The sequence below is a fragment of the Salvelinus namaycush genome, chromosome 13 (assembly GCF_016432855.1).
Source record: "Salvelinus namaycush isolate Seneca chromosome 13, SaNama_1.0, whole genome shotgun sequence".
NCBI lineage: Eukaryota > Metazoa > Chordata > Actinopteri > Salmoniformes > Salmonidae > Salvelinus > Salvelinus namaycush.
This window is the reverse complement of record NC_052319.1, coordinates 26790843-26813633: the sequence shown is the minus strand read 5'-3', so window position 1 is coordinate 26813633 and position 22791 is coordinate 26790843. Positions and strand designations below refer to the sequence as shown.

At 43.3% G+C, this 22791-nt stretch overlaps 3 protein-coding genes and 2 non-coding genes across 7 annotated transcripts in view; 3 read left to right on the top strand and 2 right to left on the bottom strand.

Annotated features, from left to right (window-relative positions):
- Positions 1 to 1393: 1393 nt before the first annotated feature.
- On the bottom strand, positions 1394 to 4922 carry dhrs12 (dehydrogenase/reductase (SDR family) member 12). The gene is made up of 10 exons (XM_039007015.1): positions 4797 to 4922; positions 4387 to 4520; positions 3913 to 3995; positions 3269 to 3361; positions 2977 to 3058; positions 2791 to 2852; positions 2486 to 2590; positions 2255 to 2345; positions 1969 to 2106; positions 1394 to 1817 (listed from the first exon to the last, which is right to left on the bottom strand). The coding sequence occupies exons 1-10, from the start codon at positions 4850 to 4852 to the stop codon at positions 1705 to 1707; spliced, it is 957 nt and encodes a 318-aa protein (XP_038862943.1). The 5' UTR covers positions 4853 to 4922; the 3' UTR covers positions 1394 to 1704.
- Positions 4923 to 5203: 281 nt separating this feature from the next.
- trnal-caa lies at positions 5204 to 5312 on the top strand. The gene is made up of 2 exons: positions 5204 to 5241; positions 5267 to 5312. It is a non-coding gene; the product is annotated as a tRNA-Leu (tRNA).
- Positions 5313 to 5655: 343 nt separating this feature from the next.
- On the bottom strand, positions 5656 to 13608 carry rubcnl (rubicon like autophagy enhancer). Its single transcript, XM_039006414.1, has 14 exons — positions 13516 to 13608; positions 13175 to 13282; positions 12180 to 12840; positions 11958 to 12037; positions 10103 to 10295; positions 9722 to 9776; positions 9446 to 9581; positions 9044 to 9183; positions 8787 to 8851; positions 7916 to 8154; positions 7445 to 7506; positions 6933 to 7086; positions 6711 to 6801; positions 5656 to 6608 (listed from the first exon to the last, which is right to left on the bottom strand). The coding sequence occupies exons 2-14, from the start codon at positions 13196 to 13198 to the stop codon at positions 6505 to 6507; spliced, it is 2004 nt and encodes a 667-aa protein (XP_038862342.1). The 5' UTR covers positions 13199 to 13282; positions 13516 to 13608; the 3' UTR covers positions 5656 to 6504.
- On the top strand, positions 5764 to 5873 carry trnal-caa. The gene is made up of 2 exons: positions 5764 to 5801; positions 5828 to 5873. It is a non-coding gene; the product is annotated as a tRNA-Leu (tRNA).
- A 1638-nt stretch (positions 13609 to 15246) lies between the features above and the next one.
- Positions 15247 to 22791, top strand: part of LOC120058382 (leucine-rich repeat and calponin homology domain-containing protein 1-like) — a 111803-nt gene continuing 104258 nt past the window's right edge. For all 3 annotated transcript variants that reach the window (XM_039007007.1, XM_039007006.1, XM_039007005.1), the window contains exon 1: positions 15247 to 15557. In XM_039007007.1, coding sequence (XP_038862935.1) covers positions 15341 to 15557 — 217 coding nt within the window. In that variant the 5' untranslated portion in view covers positions 15247 to 15340. The remainder of the gene's footprint in view (positions 15558 to 22791) is intronic.

Here is a 22791-nt window from a genome sequence, read left to right as displayed (position 1 = left end):
CCCTGATGAAAACATTTGTGTATATGACCAATAAAATTTGATTTTGTAAAAATGCTGTGGACAGTATACACTGCTAAATCTGAGTAAAACATGATTTATTCATCCATCAACCTAAGCCTGGCTAGAGCACATTCTGAAACGGAAGGTCCAGTTTCCATAGAAGTTCTGACGTAATCACTATGTACTGTATTAGTACTGAACTGTACGTAGTATGCAAGATTCAAGCTAATGGAGAAGCCTTTGTAGAAGAATTTTAGAGGGAAGTAGTATGGTGTAAAAAGTTATGAAGCATCAGATGACACCAAACTAGAGGTCTTCACAGATCCCCCTGTACCCGAATTCCTGATACCCGATCCAGGACCCGAACGGGTCCAGATCCAGAATTCTAAATAATGTCACGGGTCTCGGGTATGTGTAATGTTAACTGACTTGTCCAGAATGACCCATAGAGATCTGAACGCGACTGCTGCAGTAGAGAGAAATGGTATAATTTATGCAGCTGCTCTTCACGAGAGTGGCGCGTGTAGCTTGTTGTTGGCCAATCATAAGTAATCAAAGCGGCAATAGGCTACAGTCATAGAGCCTCCGTGTCGGGCAAAAGTTAGGAGATATCTAATCAATAGAAGATTGAATTAAAGTGGAATTAAGTTAAAAGGAGAAGGATAGGCTACAACGACAAAGAGCCCACAGGTAGGCTGCTACTTTATATTCTGAATGGAGCAGTGGAGGCTGCTTAGGGGAGAACGGCTCATAATAATGGCCGGAACAGAGCATGGGATGGCATCAAACACCTGGAAACCATGTGTTCAGTGGCGGATTTAGGCATAGGCGATATGGCCAGCATCTTGCGGGGGCGGCCGCACAATTTAATTTGAATAATAATAGTCCGAATGGTGACATTTGCGCGATCGGTTTTCTATCGCTCATTTGCACGTCACGTCAATGATATCATGTCACCGTGTGGGAGTGGGCGCCCTGATTCTAGTTTGTGAGCTAGGCAGGCAACTGCCTGGGAAGGTTTCACACTCAGAAGTACAAGATGGGGAGGGGGCGGGGGTAGGTTGCCTCAGGTATCCCCACTGGAAGCCCGAGGTAGGGGAAGCAGGGAAATCTATCAAATAGCGCACCTCTAACTTTGTACAGTACTAATAAAACTGGTTGGTTGCGGTTTCTCTCCTTCCTCCTCATGTCACTCGCTCACACACACAGCACGGCCCCTGCTAGAGCGTCACCTCTCTCTACCTCCCCTTTTTATCAGCTCCGGCTAATAAAGTAGCTTAAAAAGGGACTTTTCTGCTGCTTGTCTTACTCGGAACGGACCGGGTCTGGATCGGACCAGGTCTATACGGAACGGGTCTAGTTGTCCACGGGTCCTTTCGGGAACGGGCCTCTATTTTTTTGGGAGAAATTTATGCATATCAGGTCTGGATGGGAAAGCCGCAGGTCCATTTCAGAACGACCAGTGAAGGCCGCTACCCCAAACATGAGCCATTAAAATGTTCTGTGTGGCTACACTTTGATCTTAGCAATAGCAAGCAATCCATTTACAGATCATCATCATCATCATAAATAGAAAATGGTTGTAAAAATATTACCGCTATGTCCACTTTATACAGTGCATATCTATAATGAGGAGTGTTTGTCAACGGACACGTGGGCTGGAGGGTCTGTCTGTTCATAACCTTTTGACCGCTGTAGGAGAGGTCAAGGTTTGAACTTGTGTGCGAGCTGCTCCAGTATTGCCTGCAGCTTCTCCTCATCGGCTGGAGAGGACCTGGATAAAGCCAGCGGAAGGTGTGTGGGCACCGCCATTCGGTCTGGGGCATTATGGGAAAGGAAATAGAGGAGCAGATGTAAGAGATAGCAGGACGGTATCTGAACAGCTATCTATCAAGGAGGCATTTCTAAGCAAAAATACCCCCTCCCCTTCCTGTTCCACCCTCAACCCTCTCCATCCCTGTGTCTCACCCTGGAAGAAGAGTCCACTTGGCTGGTTGGAGGCCACTGCTGAGATGGCCAGCCACACCACAGTGTCGGCCCCCATGGACTCCGTACGCAGCTTGTTCTTCATCTTAGCATGGAAGTCAGGCATGGACAACTGGACAGCTACAGGGAACACAGAGACACAGATACATTAGCAAGTCAACACAGATGCAGGGAGTTTTTTCAACACAGAACAATCATTTAGAAATGCATGGAGGCTTGTACTGATGAATATTTGTCTAGATTTCTTACTTAAGATAAGTGTTAGTACCTGGAGTATCAGCCCAGCCAGGGTGCATTGATGAGAAGTGGATCTCTTTATGCTGGGACGCCCATCTCTCGGTCAGTATCACCTGTTGTCTCTGTCACCACAACACACAGCACATCACTTTCACAGAGAATATAACAGAGCTGTAACATAATTTTTTACAGATTTATTTTGCAGTCATAGGCTAGATAATGCATTTGCTCAGGGGTAAGTAGAGATGCACCATGTCCTAACTTTATTCTGAGCGTAGGCCATAGTGCCGTCGAACGTCCCCTTCTCAGACTGCAGGTCGTCTACATTCATCTTCTGGACCAGCATGCCCCCTGAAGACACTGTGATCTGGAGGAGAGGGGTGATTATCATCATGACGATATGGGCTGTTAGACTGCTAGACAGATGGAACATGTCCTTTTGTTGTTTTTGTAATATGTAATAGATTCCTTTGATGCATTTGTTCAGACACACTAGGCCCTCTGCTGGTCAATTAGACATTAATACAAGCACAAACACAAACAGAACTAATGGAGGACATTACTCACCACTCGTGGGTCCTGTGCCTGTTTCAGGGCTGGTATCAACGCTGTGGTTAGGATGAAGGTACCTAACCAAGTGAACAGTAATGATGAGGAAGAACATTGTGAGAAAACATATCAACCTATATAAGTAAGTGGTGTGCATTGTTTCCAATGAGACGTGACTACTGCCCTTGGGTTGATCTTACTTACCGAGAGTGTTAGTAGCAAAGTTCTTCTCTACACCTTCCTCTGTCAGCTCTTTCTGGTTTACCATACACCCTGCATTGTTGATCTGGGGGAGAAAGAATCATAATTAATACACTTGTATTGAATTAATTCAATGAATCTAATCACTCATGTTGAATCATACCCAATCGCTCATATTGAATCATTCATATATCATCCTATTCAAACTAGCAGCCCATCAACCCTTTAATCTATTCAATGGACTAACCCATGTGTGGGGCTTGGAGATGATTCACCCACCTAACAGATACCTTACCAGTACATGAATGCTGTTGCTTTTTGAGAAGCTCTCTGCAAACTCCCACACTTGTCTTGCACTGGACATGTCAACGATGTGAACATGGACATTCTGCAGAGACAAAGAAAATGTCAAAGAAAAAGAAACAGAACCACATTAAGTCTGATTCTGAACTATTACGCTGGCAGTTGGAAAGCTTGATTACAGTATTCAAATTTGCTCACAAAGAAGCCAAACATGGAATTTTGGGAGTGTGAGCCGGGGACTTGAGTATAGACACAGCAGTGTTACTTTTCTACCAAACTAGAGGCGTAACAACCCCCAGAGATGACTGTGCAGGAACTATCAAACCATCCTCTGTTTCTGTTTGACTAAGTGCTTGGCCACATTAATCAGTCTAAGCAAGGCAAGAATCAGATCATCTCATCTGTAAATCACCTCAACTTCCACCCAACTGAGCATAAAAGATCCTTATCATTGTTAGATTAGCCTAGCTAATCTGTGCAGTACCTAACTCATGATGACTCCATGAACAAAGCTGTTCACAATTTACTCAATGGCTTGCTCTTCATCCCTCACCAGACAGTTGCTGGGCATGAATAAACGTGTGTGGGGTTTCTTTCTGTACTGATTCTTTCTTTGTGTCATTCAGTCCTCGTTACCTGGTTTTTACTATGTTCCACTATCTCCTCTTTCGCCTCCTGTGCCAGTTCCTTGTTACGACACACCAGGTGGACAATCCCTCCTGCAATAAAACCACAACCCTATATCAAACACTGGGTAAACTATAGTGACCTCAAAGAACCCCTTCTCACAACTAATGATCAGCCACCTGAGGAGTTGAACACCATATTGTCCTCATGATTGGTCTGTGAGTCTGTCTATATAAACCTCTGAGACCTCACCTTGAGGTTAGTTGCCATCTGGCACACCTACTAGCACTCACTCATAAATTTACATTTAAGTTTACATAAATCTACTGTTAATCATCAACTAGCCTTTCACTCACTGTAATGGAATCTAAAAATGTGTACAAACAATGGGCAACAGTTATATTACAGATTAGTGGCGTACATTTCAAGGTGAAAACCATATTCATTGTTTTAAACACTCATAGGGCATTGCCTTTGCCTTACCTCTTTTGGCTATTTCATGGGCTGTAGCTTTTCCAATGCCGCTGTTGGCCCCAGTGATTACAAAAGACCTGCCACTCAGGTTCACGTCCAGGTCCCCAGTATTAAACTGCTTAGCTGCTGCTTCATATCCGCTTCTGTTGAACAAAAGAAAAATATCTCAACATAAGATTAATGGTGATTAAGGAACTGAGATAAAATAAAGCAAACACATGTTTAAAAAGGCAAAGTAAAGGCAGTTATATTGAGGTTGTCAGCATAGTAATTGTATGACTACTAACTAACAAATACATGGATTCTTTGGTAACATCAATATGTACTTTGAAGGCATGTGTGCCTGTTAGTCACTCAAACCTCTAAAATTCCAACCTTCTATTTTTGTGCAACACTAGCAAGCAAAAACCGATACTCACTTTGTGTATTCTTGAAGTCCTTTAACGAACCAAACGGCGCTTCTGTAAAACGACATCTTTAGGTAGCTAGCTAGTTAGCTGGATCATTATTTTAAGTAGAGTTATATAGCTACTGTAACGTTGCATAACAACACTAGACAAAACACGCCTCTTTTTACGTTTCATAAGAATGACTCGTTACGTCGTCCAATGCGGGTGGGGAAAACACAGTCACATGGGGTAACGCAAACCTCTGTCTTTAGTTAAATACAGCTATAACAAATGTGTAAATACTGGTACGTGTTTAATGAACAGTAAACTGTGTAGCGAACCTAGAACCCGAACAAATCTAATTATTACCTAGGATCTAAAATGGCTGCTGCTATGTTTATGTTTATAAGTAATATTGCTCTCTTAAAAATTCAGTTGTCAGGATGGCCGAGTGGTCTAAGGCGCCAGACTCAAGGTTCAACCTTCCATAGTAATGGGGTTTCTGGTCTCCGAATGGAGGCGTGGGTTCAAATCCCACTTCTGACAATAATTTTTTTTCGGGGACAAAAATAGTAAAAAACAGCAACCAACGACAATTTATCAACCCTTAAGAGCTAAGGCGATGAAGTGACATATCTTGAATAATATTGATTTTAAACTAAGCTCAACCACTGACAATGCATACATCATACCAAATAAAATGTTATTCTACAACTTAAGTTATTATAATATATTATTTATTCATTTCCAGTGTATATGTTATATGTATGTTTGCAATATCACTAGTAGTACGTTATCTAGCTAACGGTAGCTATTTCCAAACAAAATGCTAACTAGCTAGCTAGATTTGGTTAGCTAGCGATATCGTAATGTTCACGTTTTTTGGCTGTGAAAATATACTGTAGCTATCATGAAAATTATTATCTTTAAGAAATTATCTCGATAATCCCTGATCGTTGAATGAATAGATGCTCTGTTTTCTCTCATTCTCAGAGTTGTCAGGATGGCCGAGCGGTCTAAGGCGCCAGACTCAAGGTGAAAAACCTTCCTGGAAAGGGGCATTCTGGTCTCTGCATGGAGGCGTGGGTTCGAATCCCACTTCTGACAATACTTTTGGACCTTTCATCCTTCAATATACAGTAGGTGACATGTCTTATTGTGATAGTTACAAGACAATGTCAATTGTAAAGTGGATGATATGTCAAAGCTTGATATCAGGGCATGTCAACTGGGGTTATTCAGCAGACTGCTTTAAGCTATTTCACCCAATACAAATGTTACAGTCCTGGGATACGGCATAATGAGTGAATAGAGGTAGAAATTATATCACTCTGACATCAGTGCATGGCATTGTTTTATGGGCATTAGAATGTGAGGTGATTCACTCAAATGTCCAACAGATGTCGCTATGTTCCACATTTTTTGTTGTAATACTGAGCAGAAGGTACAGTACTGTAATTCCGAAAATGATAGATAAACACAATCCCACTCAGATTCATAAAACCCATTCTGATATTCGGTCTAAGCAGCATCTTCTCTTCTTGGTAAAATGGGGAGGGTCCGTACCTGACTCAGTACCTGCTCCTTTCATGTGACATGCTTAGTCAATTCAAATATACATTATACTGTTACATTTTAATGCACAGCATTTTATTATTTGGAATACTCTGTATTCAGATTCAAAAGACAAACACATGTAACAATGTGAGGATATTTTCCCACACTTCCAACATGTACTCTAGAGGCAGGTCGTGTTCATCTGTTTTTTTCGACATTGGATCCGTGCACATTTAGGGCACTCCTCATCTCTGAAACAGTCTTTGTGGAAACAGGCCTTGCACACTAAAACAAGAGAGATGCATCGTTATCAGATTTATATGGATTTAAAAAAAAAAAGTAAAGGTGAAGAGTGGGTTGTCTCTGTCATATCAGAAAAACACTTGCCTTGACAGCGTGTGCAGGTCTCACTCTGGAAGGGAAATAACACATCCTTCTGCTTGCAGAACTCACAGATGAAGCCTCTAGCCAGGCAGACCTGGGGTAAAACACAACAGATCTTAGTCTCAACAATTTAACACTGCATAACTACTGAGGTTATAGGTGAAGTCAAGATATTAGAATATAACTTTATTTGTCCATCTGTGATTTTGCAACTGGTGGATATACCTGACAGCTCTCCACATGGGCGATGGCCACCCGGAGCACAGCCCTGGCCAGCGGCACCAGCTGACCCCGTTTAACCCTCAGGAGGTCATCCATGGAGAACAGGTGTGGCTCTTGTGTCAGGTGATCAGGAAGCTGCTCAAACTCCTTCAGGACCCTGAGCATGATAACAACAGCACAAGGGGAGGGGGGGAGGGGGGGGGGGGTGAAATGAAGAACTTTGTCAAGCACCAAGACTATTATGGCTATTCATAATAAATCTAAATCAATACCCAGGCTAGATCATAACATTTTATCTGTCCAGATAAAAACGTTCTTAACTTCATCTGTACAGCGAGTTATGGCTCAATTGATTAATACTTGGAAGGTTGCCATCTGCAACCAACAGCCAACAGATTGATGCAGTTTATCTCTAAATAAGGTGAAAAGTGACATGTGTGGTGAAGAGGTTGGCATGAGAAAGTAGAGTGTGAGAGAGAGTGGTGAAGGGAGAATCATTAGGTGGATGTCTTTACCCCTCAGATAATCTGCATGCTTTCAGCAGTCTCTTAATGCCTAGTAGTTGCTCCTGCAGGTCCTAGGGAGGGGAACGAGTGTTAATGTAATCAATATGTGTGTGAGGATTTGCCTTGGCAACATTCCCTGCATGTCACCACTGAACATTAGAGAACTAATCAAAGACACAGACTAATCCACATTCTCCCAGTGACTCCGAGATCCCTATTCTGAGTTTCCTCTTCGTACAGACATGAGCACCCCAGACACTGCTGAAGAAGAGGATTCACCACTGCTGTAAAACTGATCCCAGACCATATCTCTCATTGTCTATAAACCTGCAGCTATTAGCTTGAACCTAAACCACTGACCTGCCCAGTTTATATTCTCAGTCAACAGTCACACCGCACTCAAGCACAATAATAAGAACTGACCCCAGACTAGTTGAAACCATGTATACAGCATCTTAGCTCCTATAGGAGTCTACTTACCCTGAACCTGTCCAGTTCTCTCACCCTGCTGTAAAGGGTCTTGCCAACACAGGTCAGGTCGAAGAGAGGCTGGTGCCACACAGAGTCCAGCAGCTGCTTGGAAAAATCACTGACTGGGTACCTTCCAAAGTCCCACTGGGTCAGCACCCGGCCTGGTATCACAGACTCAGCACCGCCATGGCAACAGTCACAGAAGTACTTGCTCAGGTATTCACAGTAGCGCAGCTTCTTGATGTATCCTGAGGTATGAGAGCAATGCTATCTAGATGGACTGATATTCATATAATGTATAATGTAGAAAGCAACAGGATAGATCATACTAAGGCTTTGATAACTGCAACACTGTATGATTTTTGTTTAGTTCAGAAATTAATTCACGAGGTGGAGTAAAAAGGCTACAGTTAAACTTGGATCTTCAACCATAACAACAACATAATCTCCTAGCAGACCAGCAGGCCTCTGTCAGTGAAAGCCCTGCAGTGTGTGTGTGTGTGTGTGTGTGTGTGTGTGTGTGTGTGTGTGTGTGTGTGTGTGTGTGTGTGTGTGTGTGTGTGTGTGTGTGTGTGTGTGTGTGTGTGTGTGTGTGTGTGTGTGTGTGTGTGTGTGTGTGAGAGAGAGAAAGAGTGAGACTGTATGAAGTGTGTGTGTGTTCCTCTCACAGGTAATATACAGCAGGTGAGCTCCGTAAATCATCCAGTCACACACGTCAGAGAATTCCTCCACAACCACCCAGAAACATGAAAACTCAGAGCGCCACACAGCAAAGGAAATATGTACAGAGCTCTGCCTCAGTTTTGACATTAAAGGGCTTGCTGTGGCTCCAGGTGGATCACCCAGAGTGTCCAGCTCTCTGGACTAGAGTAGTACTTACTGGGTTCTATTTCAGTTCCACAGCCTGCACAGAGGAAGTGCTGGGAGGCAACAACCTCACTGCGCCTGGGCAGGAGACAGAATTATTGCTTTTTATTGCAGATTGATTCACATACAAATGAAGAGAACAAATGTATTGTACAGAGAGTGAAAGGGAGTAATACCATGACACAATGAGAATAATGTTAAACTTTTGCACACGCCCATCCCCTGTAGGAATAGTCATCATCAGTGAAGTCAGTGTGACACTATACTGACCTCTGGGTGGGGTGGACGCTGAAGATGATCTGGAACCGGGGCGGGGCCCAGTTCAGAGTTCCCCTCATCCTGGTTCTCTGTCTGATCTCCTCACTCAGACTAAGACGGACATCACTCACCATACAAACCCCACCAGGAAGCTGGGGATTGAGTAGGACAATCAGTCAAATTGCTACATTGATTGGTAAACACTCTTCCTGTCTGGTGTAAACATCCTATTGAAGTCATTTCCATTTCACAGTCATTCCTCGTGTCAGTGACGATATTTCACAAATCTACTCTATTGCAATTTTCCAGCTAGCCGGAATAGAACTGTCAACAAAAAGTATGCCTGTTAAAATGTGCTTTTGTATTTGTGTGTTTGACTGCAGGGGCACATTTTGTAACCACAGTGATTCTCACTTCCTGCAGCGAGGTTCTGATGCTCTGACGGCCACGTTTCAGCTCCTGTGTGGGAAACCACTGCTTCCTGAAGTCACACACCAGCTGCTGGGCTAGGCCCTCAGCAGAGCAGCGCATTATGGGAAAACCCAGGGAACTGAGTATGGACATAATGGGGGTAAGAACAAGACTCAAGATGAATAGGAATGATTTTGTAGGCTGTTGTATGAAGACTATGATGAATACTATCACAGTTAATCAGAGGTGTGATGGTTGTAGCTGTTTGTTTGTTTCTACCTTTTAAAGGACATATTAGCGCCTCTGGTTATTGGTCTATTGTTTGCGCCGCAACCTACAATGCAAACAGAGGTGATATGAAAAACATTAACTCAGAGAACACTCTTCTCTCACATGGTCCCACTGACACATCCTTCTCTGTCAGGACCTTGTCTCCCACACCCCTAAATGGCTTTCTATCTAAATCCTCTATGACCACGCATCTGATATGACCAGGTGGGTTGGCTGTGTTTATATAAATTCTCTACACACCAAGAACATTGGTTGGCAATGAAAGGAAAGCATTCAAGATGATCTTGTCCAAAATGTTAATGACAATTTCATGACAATTCATTACTATTTTAAAGCCCTCTTCCATTACTACATCCTCTTGCTCCCTACCTTCATATCCGCTGTCAGTGGAAACAAGAGAGTGTGTCTTTGAGGGGTGGATGCAGATTTGGGCCCCTGAGTCCTCTGAGGCCTCTGTATGGTTCCCCATAGCCCCACAGCTCTTCTGACTCAGACTCACAGCCCACTTCACCCCCTCCAAGGCCTCCAGCACCATGTCTACCACTATGAAATGAGCATTCTCCTACACACCAGGCATAAAGCATAATGTCAGAGTTCATATTGTACATTTGGAAAGTATTCAGACCCCTTGACCTTTTCCACATTTTGTTATGTTACAGCCTTATTCTAAGGATGTAACCCCCATAATGACAAAGCAAAAACAGGTTTAGACATTTTTGCAAATGTATATATAAAAACTAAAATAATGAAATATCACATTTACATAAGTATTCAGACCCTTTACTCAGTACTTTGTTGAAGCACCTTCGGCAGCGATTTCAGCCTTGAGTCTTCTTGGGTATGATGCTACAAGCTTGGCACACCTGTATTTGGGGAGTTTCTCCCATTCTTCTCTGCAGATCCTCTCAAGCTCTGTCAGGTTAGATGAGGAGCATTGGTGCGCAGCCATTTTCAGGTCTCTCCAGAGATGTTCGATCGGGTTCAAGTCCGGGCTCTGGCTGGGTCACTCAAGGACATTCAGAGACTTATCCCGAAGCCACTCCTGCATTGTCTTGGCTGTGTGCTTAGGTTGTTGTCTTGTTGGAAGGTGAACCTTCGTCCCAGTCTGAGGTCCTGAGCGCTCTGGAGCAGGTTTTCATCAAGGATCTCTCTTTACTTTGTTCCATTCATCTTTGCCTCGATCCTGAATAGTCTCCCAGTCCTTGCTGCTGAAAAACATCCCCACAGCATGATGCTGCCACCACCATGCTTCACCATAGGGATGGTGCCAGGTTTCCTCCAGATGTGACGCTTGGCATTCAGTCCAAACAGTCCAATCTTGGTTTCATCAGACCATATAATCTTGTTTCTCATGGTCTGAGAGACTTTAGCTGCCTTTTGGCAAACTCCAAGCAGGCTGTCATGTGCCTTTTACTGAGGAGTGACTTCCATCTGGCCACTCTACAATAAAGGCCTGATTGTGGAGTGCTGCAGAGTTAGTTGTCCTTCTGGAAGGTTCTCACATCTCCACAGAGGAACTTTAGAGCTCTGTCAAAGTGACCATCCTTCTCCCCCGATTGCTCAGTTTGGCCAGGTGCCCAGCTCTAAGAAGAGTTTTGGTGGTTCCAAACTTATTCCATTTAAGAATGATGGAGGTCAATGTGTTCTTGGGGACCTTCAATGTTCCAGAAATGTTTTGGTACCCTTCCCCAGATCTGTGCCTCGACACAATCCTGTCTCAGAGCTCTACGGACAATTCTTCAACCTCACGGTTTAGTTTTTGCTCTGACATACATTGTCAACTGTGGGACCTCATATAGACAGGTGTGTGCCTTTCCAAATCATGTCCAATCAATTGAATTTACCACAGGTGGACTCCAATCAAGTTGTATAAACATCTCAAGGATGATCAATGGAAACATGATGCACCTGAGCTCAATTTCGAGTCTCATAGCAAAGGGTCTGAATACTTATGTAAATAAGGTATTTCTGTTTTTTATTTTCAATAAATTAGCAAAAATTTCGAAAAAACGGTTTTCGTGTTGTCATTTTGGGGTATTGTGTGTAGATTGCTGAGGGAAAAAAAGATTTTATCCATTTTGGAATAAGGCTGTAATTTAACAAAATGTGGAAAAAGTCAAGGGGTCTGAATACTTTCCGAAGGCACTGTAGATGCTTCAAAAATAAACAAAATATAAATAAGCAAATATAAATAATCAAATATGTTTCAGAGAGGGTACTTTACCTTGTCCAGGTCACAGCCAGTCTTGATAATGTCTGCAGAGCAGTGTGTAATATCACTTGATCTTTTATCCTTAATAGGCACTTTAATGTCAAAGCACAATGACAAAAACATATCAATCAGTGAACTAGACATAAGGAACCTTGAGTTCTCACTTTCTTATTTTCCCTCTGCACCTGTAAAGACCTGTAAAGTCTACCATATCAGGACAGCTGAAAAGGTTACCTAATTGTGGATGGGCATTAGAGGTGGAGCGTAGTCGGGGACCCTCCTCCTGGTCCAGCCCTGGCCCCTGGGAGCCCCTGAAGGGCAGATGGAGCCCGCTGGTAAGCAGGCGGTTCAGGTTGGCAGAGATGGAGACACAGCGTGGCTTATCTGACTGAGATATAGCAGGACAGGGACAGGGGGTAGACTCTGCCTTTACAGTACCAGTTGACCTCACTGCTGCCAGTGGGGGCTCAGTAAGATGAAGATGATATCGGTCAGATGTTGATGGGGGGTCACTACTAAGACCCAGAGGGGCCACAGTAGTAGGGGGCAATGCAGACAGAGACAGCCCTGTATCTCCATGCCATGTTAAGGACTTCCTCCTGCGGGAGATAACGGGGCTACTTCTGGGCAGGTGATATTGGTCATCACCTGGGGTCAGCAGAGAGGGGTCCTCCCTGTTTGAGTAACTCCCTGGTGCTTCATTACTCTTATAGTGTCCTTCATCATCATCATCAACATGAGAGGACTGCTCTGTCCTCTTTTCTTCCCCGCTGCTTTCTGTGTCGGTGCAGTGTCCGTGTGGTGGACTTAGATAGGGGGATGCGGGGACAGTGTCCACATACCAGCTCACATAGTTTGACTTCCGTAGAGGAGAGGCAGTGCCTCGACTGACCACCTTCACACAGAGAGAGAGAGATTTTCTATGAACGCAGTTATACCTCAATTTCCTTCAAGACAACTGCTCTTGTTATACTTCCTGAATGGAAACTACCAGCAGAAAATATATATTCAGACCAACTTGAAATGTATAAGACTTGCATGGTGGCATTGTTTGAGTTAGTATTCACAGAATATATTCTCATCTCCAACATTACAAGTTCATTTGACAGATGATTTGACTTCATATGACACTTTCCCATTAAGGCAGATACAATAAAAAGTTGTAAAATATATTAATATTCCAACCATATCTCTATTGTGAAGGGGGATATTGCCACATGAACACCAACCTTTTTGATATCCTGTGAGTCCATATTAGAGTTGGACAATCAAGTGCAGGTCAGAGCTCACTGTTTGACTGACGGATGGACATGAAGGACATTGACTTTGTAGAGCTTCTGAAATTATACAGAATTATTCTAATAATAATCACTTGGATATTTAGATTTTTTTTACTGTCATTAGAATATTACAAATGAACAATATATCAATGGGGACATCAAACCTATATTTATACTGAAGTTAAGATACACCTACAAGTAGTATTGAAACCATCAGAACAATCACAGATGTGATCCCCTTTAGAATCTCTGAAACTATTTCATACTCTGTCAAACTATAAAGTACTCACCATTTTGTATGATTCCAAAATGAAGGACATGGTTGAACCTGAGTCTTTTTGTCGTATGACATCTGAAATAACACAGCTGTAAAACGGTCAACTTGTTGAGCAAGGAGTGGGTTGGAGGATATCTTTACTTCCTGTATTTAATGTTGGGTTGAAATTTCTGTGGTAAATGAATGCCCTTTTCAAACCAGACGCAAGAAGCCTCTCTGTGGGTGTTCCTCAACAAATGATGAAGTGAATGATAACTTTAGATAAATAAGCTATTTTTAAATAAGCTCTGAATTTCCAAACTCCAAGTTCAAATAGCGAGTGAGCTATGTCTTTGTGTAATAAATGTTTTATCAAAGGTCAAAGGCTCAAACTCCAAGAAGTGTCTCAGAACTACACATTATTATATGTTTGACTTGACAAGTAGGCCTACTAAATCTTATACACATTAATTCCAACAGCTCACACATCTCTGGTGCGAATTGAGTTTTCATGCACAAAGAAATAGATTGAACCTAATCCATATGTAATAGTCTTCCTTATTAATGTTTGGGTCAAGAGTAGTGAATTCTGCTTTGTAGTCCTGATAGGTTCCCTGCAGCGGCAAGTAATGCTTTGTTCAGCATGAAAATGTTGCAGAAATCAGCCTTAAGCCTATCGAACCCTGTGTCACTGCAGAATGCAGCTTGAACAGAAAAGAGGAACTATCAGGAGTATCCATTTATTTGCATTGTACTTATCTGATAATAATAGAAGATGAAGTAAGGGGATGAAAGTGACAAATAACCCACTGGGCACAGACGTCAATTCAATGTCTATTCCACATTGGTTCAACGTAATTTCATTGAAATGACTTGGAAACAACGTTGATTCAACCAGTGTGTGCCCAGTGGGAAGTGACATGAAGATGTGGACTGGCTTTTCAGGCCCTGAAAATAAATAGTCACACTGTCATGAATATTGGGAATAGTAGAACTATAGGCTATTTCTCTTAAGCAGGATTAGTCTGGAATAGAATTCCAGAAGCCTTTACTAACTCCAGATGTAACCAGACTGAAAGATGACAGGATGAGAAGTGAGGTATGACAAAACAGAGACGAGTCTGTCACTCCACCACTCTCACTCACTGTCTTCTTTCGGTTCTGTATCTGAAGGCATATATCTCTGCCTCTCTGTTTGTCTCTCTCACTTTATGTGTGTTTGTGTCAGTGTGTATGTGTGTTTATTGTGTAGCCCCCATGGTGATCAGTATATCTGCTGATGCAAGCAGGTTATTCAAGCGCTTGACTCAGCACTCTCATTGGCAGTGAGGCCTCTCTCTCTCTGTCTCTCTGTGTGTGTTTCCCTCTCTCTCGCTCTCTCTCTGTTTCTCTCTCTATCAGACTCAACGAACTCCAGGAATCCTCATCCAAGATATAACATGAAATTAATGGTATGAAAAGTTTTTCTGTAATTGTAATTCTGTAAAGTTATTGTGCAGGCCTTTCAATCATTCAAAACCCATACTCACTGTGACTGAATCCCTAAAATGTGTTATTGTTCTGTATCACTCAGTTCATATGAACTACATAGGTAGGCTAGGGTACAGATAGTCATGTCATAGTAGGTCTTGAAGATAAATTATGGAAGTTTTATGTTTCGTCAGCAGGGGTCGCAAAATCCAAATTTACCAGTATGCCGTTGGTCTGGCTAGAGTTCAATGTAGCACAGTAAATAGCGCAGTCGCAGTGGGAGCGGAGGCAGTCGAAGAGGAAATCGCAAACCGTTGGAGTCTCTCCCATAGTTTGTGCTTGGATACAGTCGTTGCAGAGAATTTCTTTTAAATAAAGCAGGGGCTAATATGGCGACGTTGGGACCAGACCCTCGTCCCCATTCCCAGCTCGCTTCTGCCTCGATACAAAGTAACATCAGTGGCAATAACCTGCCTCCCAACCGCGGCTTGGAAAGAGCGTTGGAAGAAGGAGCGAACTCCGGGTTTTTGAACCTCAGCGCCAGGAAACTCAAAGAATACCCCAGGACAGCATCTAACTACGACTTATCAGATACGGTGGAAGCAGGTAAGAATAGACAATGCCGTATAATTCTTCTGAATCTCTTCCGCTCCTGCGCCCAGCAGTCCCGACAAAATGCATGGATTTTTGGAATTCAGGTAGTCTATTGGAGACGGAAGGGTTTTGTATTCTGTGTAAGCGATAACTTGATGTGTTGAGTTTGTTTGAATTAAGAAGTTTCAATTCCAGACACATGAACATGACAATGATGGAGAATTTTATGGACATGCCGTGTCTAGCGCACGACTAAGCTTTTCTCGATGCGGAGAATCAGCTTTGGGACAGATGTTCAGTATTGTGCGTAGGCAACGAAATGTGGGCCATTATAGATAGCATGGCCATAATGCTCCAACAAGGCTACTACTATAAATGCCCCCGGTCTGTATGTTTATGTCAAACAATGACGGAACAGCACGCTGCCCTTTCCTTTGAATTTTGTCCGGAAGATGTGGAAATCCCCATATTATTTCCCAGAACCGTACTATTCCCTTTTCGGTGTCACACTCACCGCAGCCAATCATGGACAAAGTTTCTATGGTAGGCTGTCATACAACGAGCAGTCACGCTATTAACTCCAGTATTTTATACTGAAGAAAAATAGAAATGTAACATGCACGAATATAAAAGATTTTACTGAGTTACAGTTCATATGAGGAAATCAGTAAATTTTAATTAATTAATTAGGCCCTAATCTATGAATTTCACATGACTGGGAATACAGATATGCACCTGTGTATCCTTTAAAACGGATCATTCAAATTGCCATAGATAAAAAGCAATTATGTTCGTTGTCTGTAGCGTATACCAGCCCAATACACAACCCCCACCGCATGACTGCCCTTTATTGTCCACAGCACAAGGTGTGTAATGATCATGCTGTTTAATCATCTTCTTGATATGTCACACCTGTCAGGTGCATGGATTATCTTGGCAAATGAGAAATGCTCACTAACAGGGACATAAAGAAATGTGTGCACAAATGGAAAATGTCTGGTATCTTTTAATTCAGCTCATGAAACATGGGACCAACACTTTGTTTATATTTTTGTTCAGTATAGATGGGCTGGGCCATGCATGACTGCTCACTGCAGCAATTCACCTACTGACAGATCAATGGATTTATCTTAGTAATTGCCTGGAAACCCGAAGTTGAATTGCATTGAATTCTACGTCGGGAAGAAATGAGCATTTGAATCAGGAAAGTTTCCTCTCACGACCTCTACATGCCAGAATGTTGAATACAAGTATATTTTAATTTACTTTACCGGTTGTTCATGTGGTTGGGCCTTTTGGCGGTAGTAATGTGAGACAATATCCACAGGAAAGTATTATTCCATCAACTTTTCAAAGCCCTGATAGTGCATTCAGATTTCTATCACCCGAAGCATGCGATGTCCCGAGAAGAAAGTTTCCTGATTCAAATGCTAATTTCTGCCTGATGTAGAATTCAATGTTGGGTTTTCAGGCAAGCTTAATAAGTAAGGGTTGTTGGGTTTGACAGTAAATCCTAGTCTTTGTGTTTACCCCTTATGTGCATGTGTTTAGGATTGCACAACGCATCATACATGATTCATGTGTGTTTAGTTGTGTCCTTGACCATTTCAGTGAGGAGTCAACTTATTGGCTCTAGTTTATAGTTTACATTATAACAGAGCAACCATAATCCATCCTCATAACCTGGAGTAGAAAATAGATCATTGCATTATTCTCATGCGTTTGGACGTAGTAGCAGGGGAGTTCCAGTCCATCATACGCAATCTGATACTAAATTACAGTTGGCAACATTCCATCAGCCTTGTTATCATGAGGTAATGTCATGAACATTGGCATAACGTTGCAGAAAAGTTATTAGAGCATATTGTACTCATGTAAATCAAATGTATTTATAAAAACCTTTTTACATCAGCAGATGTCACAAAGTGCTTATACAGAAACCCAGCCTAAAACTCCAAACAGCAAGCAATGTAGATGTAGAGACACAGTGGCTAGGAAAAACTCCCTAGAAAAGCAGAAACCTAGAGAGGATCCAGGCTCTGAGGGGTGGCCAGTCTTCTTCTGGCTGTGCTGGGTGGGGATTATAAGAGTATATGGCCATTAAGGCCAGATCGTTCTTCAAGATGTCCACCATTGTTCCTGTACCTATTCTTTCTTGGGTAACTGAACTAAATGACTATCGCCCCGTAGCACTCACTTCTGTCATCATGAAGTGCTTTGAGAGACTAGTCAAGGATCATATCACCTCTATCTTACCTGACACCCGAGACACACTTCAATTTGCTTACAGGCCCAATAGATCCACAGACGATGCCATCACACTGCCCTTGCCCATCTGGACAAGAGGAATACCTATGTAAGAATGCTGTTCATTGACTATAACTCAGCCTTTAACACCATAGTTCCCTCCAAACTCATCATTAAGCTTGGGGCCCTGGTTCTGAACCCCACCCTGTGCAACTGGGTCCTGGACTTCCTGACGGGCTGCCCCCAGGTGGTAAAGGTAGGAAACAACACCTCCACTTCGCTGATCCTCAACACAGGGGCCCCACAAGGGTGCATGCTCAGCCCCCTCCTGTACTCCCTGTTCACCCATGACTGCGTGGCCACGCATGCCTCCAACTCAATCATCAAGTTTGCAGACGACACAACAGTAGTAGGCCTTATTAGCAACAATGACGAGACAGCCTACAGGGAGGAGGTGAGGGCCCTGGGAGTGTGGTGCCAGGAAAATAACCTCTCACTCAACGTCAACAAAACAAAGGAGCTGATCGTGGACTTAAGGAAACAGCAGAGGGAGCACCCCACTATCCACATCGACGGGACCGCAGTGGAGAAGGTGGATAGCTTCAAGTTCCTTGGCGTACACATCACTGACAAACTGAAATTGTCCACCCACACACAGTGTGGTGAAGAAGGCGCAACAGCCTCTTCAACCTCAGGAGGCTGAAGAAATTTGGCTTGGCACCTAAAACCTTCAAACTTTTACAGATGCACAATTGAGAGCATCCTGTCGGGCTGTATTACCACCTGGTACTGCAACGGCACCACTCGCAACCGCAGGGCACTCCAGAGGGTTTTGTGGTCTGCACAACGAATCACCAGGGGCAAACTACCTGCCCTCCAGGACACCTACAAAGATCATCAAGGACAACAACCACCTGAGCCACTGCCTGTTCACACCGCTATCATCCAGAAGGCGAGATCAGTACAGGTGCATCAAAGCTGGAACCGAGAGACTGAAAAACAGCTTCAATATCAAGGCCATCAGACTGTTAAATAGCCATCACTAGCACCTTAGAGGCTGCTTCCCTATATACAGTGGGGAGAACAAGTATTTGATACACTGCCGATTTTGCAGGTTGTCCTACTTACAAAGCATGTAGAGGTCTGTCATTTTTATCATAGGTACACTTCAACTGTGAGAGACGGAATCTAAAACAAAAATCCAGAAAATCACATTGTATGATTTTGAAGTAATTCATTTGCATTTTATTGCATGACATAAGTATTTGATCACCTACTAACCAGTAAGAATTCCGGCTCTCACAGACATGTTAGTTTTTCTTTAAGAAGCCCTCCTGTTCTCCACTCATTACCTGTATTAACTGCACCTGTTTGAACTCGTTACCTGTATAAAAGACACCTGTCCACACACTCAATCAAACAGACTCCAACCTCTCCACAATGGCCAAGACCAGAGAGCTGTGGAAGGACATCAGGGCTAAAATTGTAGACCTGCACAAGGCTGGGATGGGCTACAGGACAATAAGCAAGCAGCTTGGTGAGAAGGCAACAACTGTTGGCGCAATTATTAGAAAATGGAAGAAGTTCAAGATGACGGTCAATCACCCTCGGTCTGGGGCTCCATGCAAGATCTCACCTCGTGGGGTATCAATGATCATGAGGAAGGTGAGGGATCAGCCCAGAACTACACGGCAGGACCTGGTCAATGACCTGAAGAGAGCTGGGACCACAGTCTCAAAGAAAACCATTAGTAACACACTACGCCGTCATGGATTAAAATCCTGCAGCGCACGCAAGGTCCCCCTGCTCAAGCCAGCGCATGTCCAGGCCTGAAGTCTGAAGTTTGCCAATGACCATCTGGATGATCCAGAGGAGGAATGGAGAAGGTCATGTGGTCTGATGAGACAAAAAAAATAGCTTTTTGGTCTAAACTCCACTCGCCGTGTTTGGAGGAAGAAGAAGGATGAGTACAACTCCAAGAACACCATCCCAACCGTGAAGCATGGAGGTGGAAACATCATTCTTTGGGGATGCTTTTCTGCAAAGGGGATAGGACGACTGCACCGTATTGAGGGGAGGATGGATGGGGCCATGTATCGCCAGATCTTGGCCAACAACCTCCTTTCCTCAGTAAGAGCATTGAAGATGGGTCGTGGCTGGGTCTTCCAGCATGACAACGACCCGAAACACACAGCCAGGGCAACTAAGGAGTGGCTCCGTAAGAAGCATCTCAAGGTCCTGGAGTGGCATAGCCAGTCTCCAGACCTGAACCCAATAGAAAATCTTTGGAGGGAGCTGAAAGTCCGTATTGCCCAGCGACAGCCCCGAAACCTGAAGGATCTGGAGAAGGTCTGTATGGAGGAGTGGGCCAAAATCCCTGCTGCAGTGTGCGCAAACCTGGTCAAGAACTGCAGGAAACGTATGATCTCTGTAATTGCAAACAAAGGTTTCTGTACCAAATATTAAGTTCTGCTTTTCTGATGTATCAAATACTTATGTCATGCAATAAAATGCAAATTAATTCCTTAAAAATCATACAATGTGATTTTCTGGATTTTTGTTTTAGATTCCGTCTCTCACAGTTGAAGTGTACCTATGATAAAAATTACAGACCTCTACATGCTTTGTAAGTAGGAAAACCTGCAAAATCGGCAGTGTATCAAATACTTGTTCTCCCCACTGTACATAGACTTGAGATAACTGGTCACTTTAATAATTGGAACACTAGTCACTTTAATGTTTACATATTTTGCATTACTCATCTCATATGTATATATTCTATTCTGCTGTATTTTTAGTCTATGCCGCTCCGACATTGCTCGTCCAAATATTCTTAATTCTATTCCTTCACTTTAAATGTATGTATTGTTGTGAAATTTAGATATTACTTGTTAGATATTACTGCACTGTTGAAGCTGGAAACACAAGCATTTCGCTACACCCGCAATAACATCAGCTAAACATGTATATGTGACCAATAACATTTTATTTGAGATGACAAGCAGGATCAAATAATAATCACAGTGGTTGTAGAGGGTGTAACAGGTCAGCACCTCAGGCGTAAATGTTAATTGGCTTTTCATAGCCAAGCATTCAGTGGTCGAGTCACTGTTATTCCAGTGTCACATTAACGGCCTGGACACACACGCATTCTTGTATAGCTAACTTTGTGGGGACATATAATTCAGTCCCATTCAAAATCCTATTTTCCCTAACCTTAACCCCAAAACCTAACCTTAAGAGTAAAACTAACCCTAGCTCCTAAATCTAACACTAATTCTACACTTCATCCTAAACCCCCTAGAAATAGCATTTGACCTTGTGGGAACTAACAAAATGTCCCCAGTTGGTCCAATTTTTGTTTGTTTACTATTCTTTTGGGTACTTCTGGTCCCCACAAGTATAGTTAAACATGTGTACACACACACACACACACACACATGCACTAGAGGCTACAAACAGGCCTTTAGCTACTCTTCTGTCATCGGCTGTCAGTCTGTCAGAGGGAGTGTGTCTTTACAGGCACACAGTACCACTATAACCCAACCTGAGGAAGGGATTAGTCTAACTGACAGGCTATACTGATGACTGATGAGGGAATGTGTAGCCTCCCGGGTGGCGCAGTGGTCTAGGCCACTGCATCGCAGTGCTAGCTGCGCCACCAGAGTCTCTGGGTTCGCGCCCAGGCTGGGCTGGGTTCGCGCCCAGGCTCTGTCGCAGCCGGCCGCAACCGGGAGGTCCGTGGGGCGACGCACAATTGGCATAGCGTCGTCCGGGTTAGGGAGGGTTTGGCCGGTAGGGATATCCTTGTCCCAGTATGTAAAAATGTAATGAAATGTTAAAAAAATGTAATAAAAATGTATGCACTCTACTGTAAGTCGCTCTGGATAAGAGCGTCTGCTAAATAACTAAAAATGTAAAAAATGTAAAATGTGTGTAATAAGCACTACACAGTGTATGATTCGAGAGTGGGATCGAGGAAGGGTCAAATCGAAGTGTGCTTGGTTATGCTGCATGAGAAATCCATTGATGGCAGTTGAAGTACCCCCTTATCCCACTGTTAATGAAATGACATATGGCATAGAGTTGGGACCAGCACCACTAACTGTAATGATAACATGAATAGGCTGTAATACTGTACCTAAGATCACTTAAAATGGCGCCGGAAGAAATGGCAGCAGTTTTACGGGCACCAACCAATTGTGCTATTATGTGGGGTGATTTGTAACTTATTTTGTACATAATGTTTCTGCAACCGTATCTTATGGCAGAAAAGAGCTTCTGGATATCAGGACAGCGCTCACTCACGTCGGATTAGACAAAGATTTTTTTCTTCAACAAGCAAGACTCACAGGACATTCTCCAAACACACGACAGGGCCAACATCCCCGTTATTTGCAAGAGGAAGAAATGCAGGTACAGGGGACACAGAGCGGGATGCCTCGTGAGGACCCGCAGAAGGCGAGTGGGAAAGCTGCCGTTACCATTGATATTACTCGCCAAAGTGCAATCATTGGACAATAAATTAGACGAGGTACGATCACGAATATCCTATCAAGGGGACATCAAAAACTGTAATATCCTATGTTTCATGGAATCGTGGCTGAATGACGACATGGATATTCAGCTAGCGGGATATACGCTGCACCGGCAAGATAGAACAGCACACTCCTGCAAGACGAGGGGGGGCGGTCTGTGCATATTTGTAAACAACAGCTGGTACATGAAATCTGAGGAAGTCTCTAGATTTTGCTCGCCTGAAGTAGAGTATATTGGGTAGGCCACACTATTTGCCTAGAGAGAGTTCAGCTATACTTTTCGTGGCTGTTTATTTACCTCCACAGACAGATGCTGGCACTAAGACCGCACTCAGTCAGCTGTATAAGGAAATAAGCAAACAGGAAACCACTCACCCAGAGGTGGCGCTCCTAGTGGCCGGAGACTTTAATGCAGGGAAACTTAAATCAGTTCTACCAAATTTCTATCAACATGTTAAATG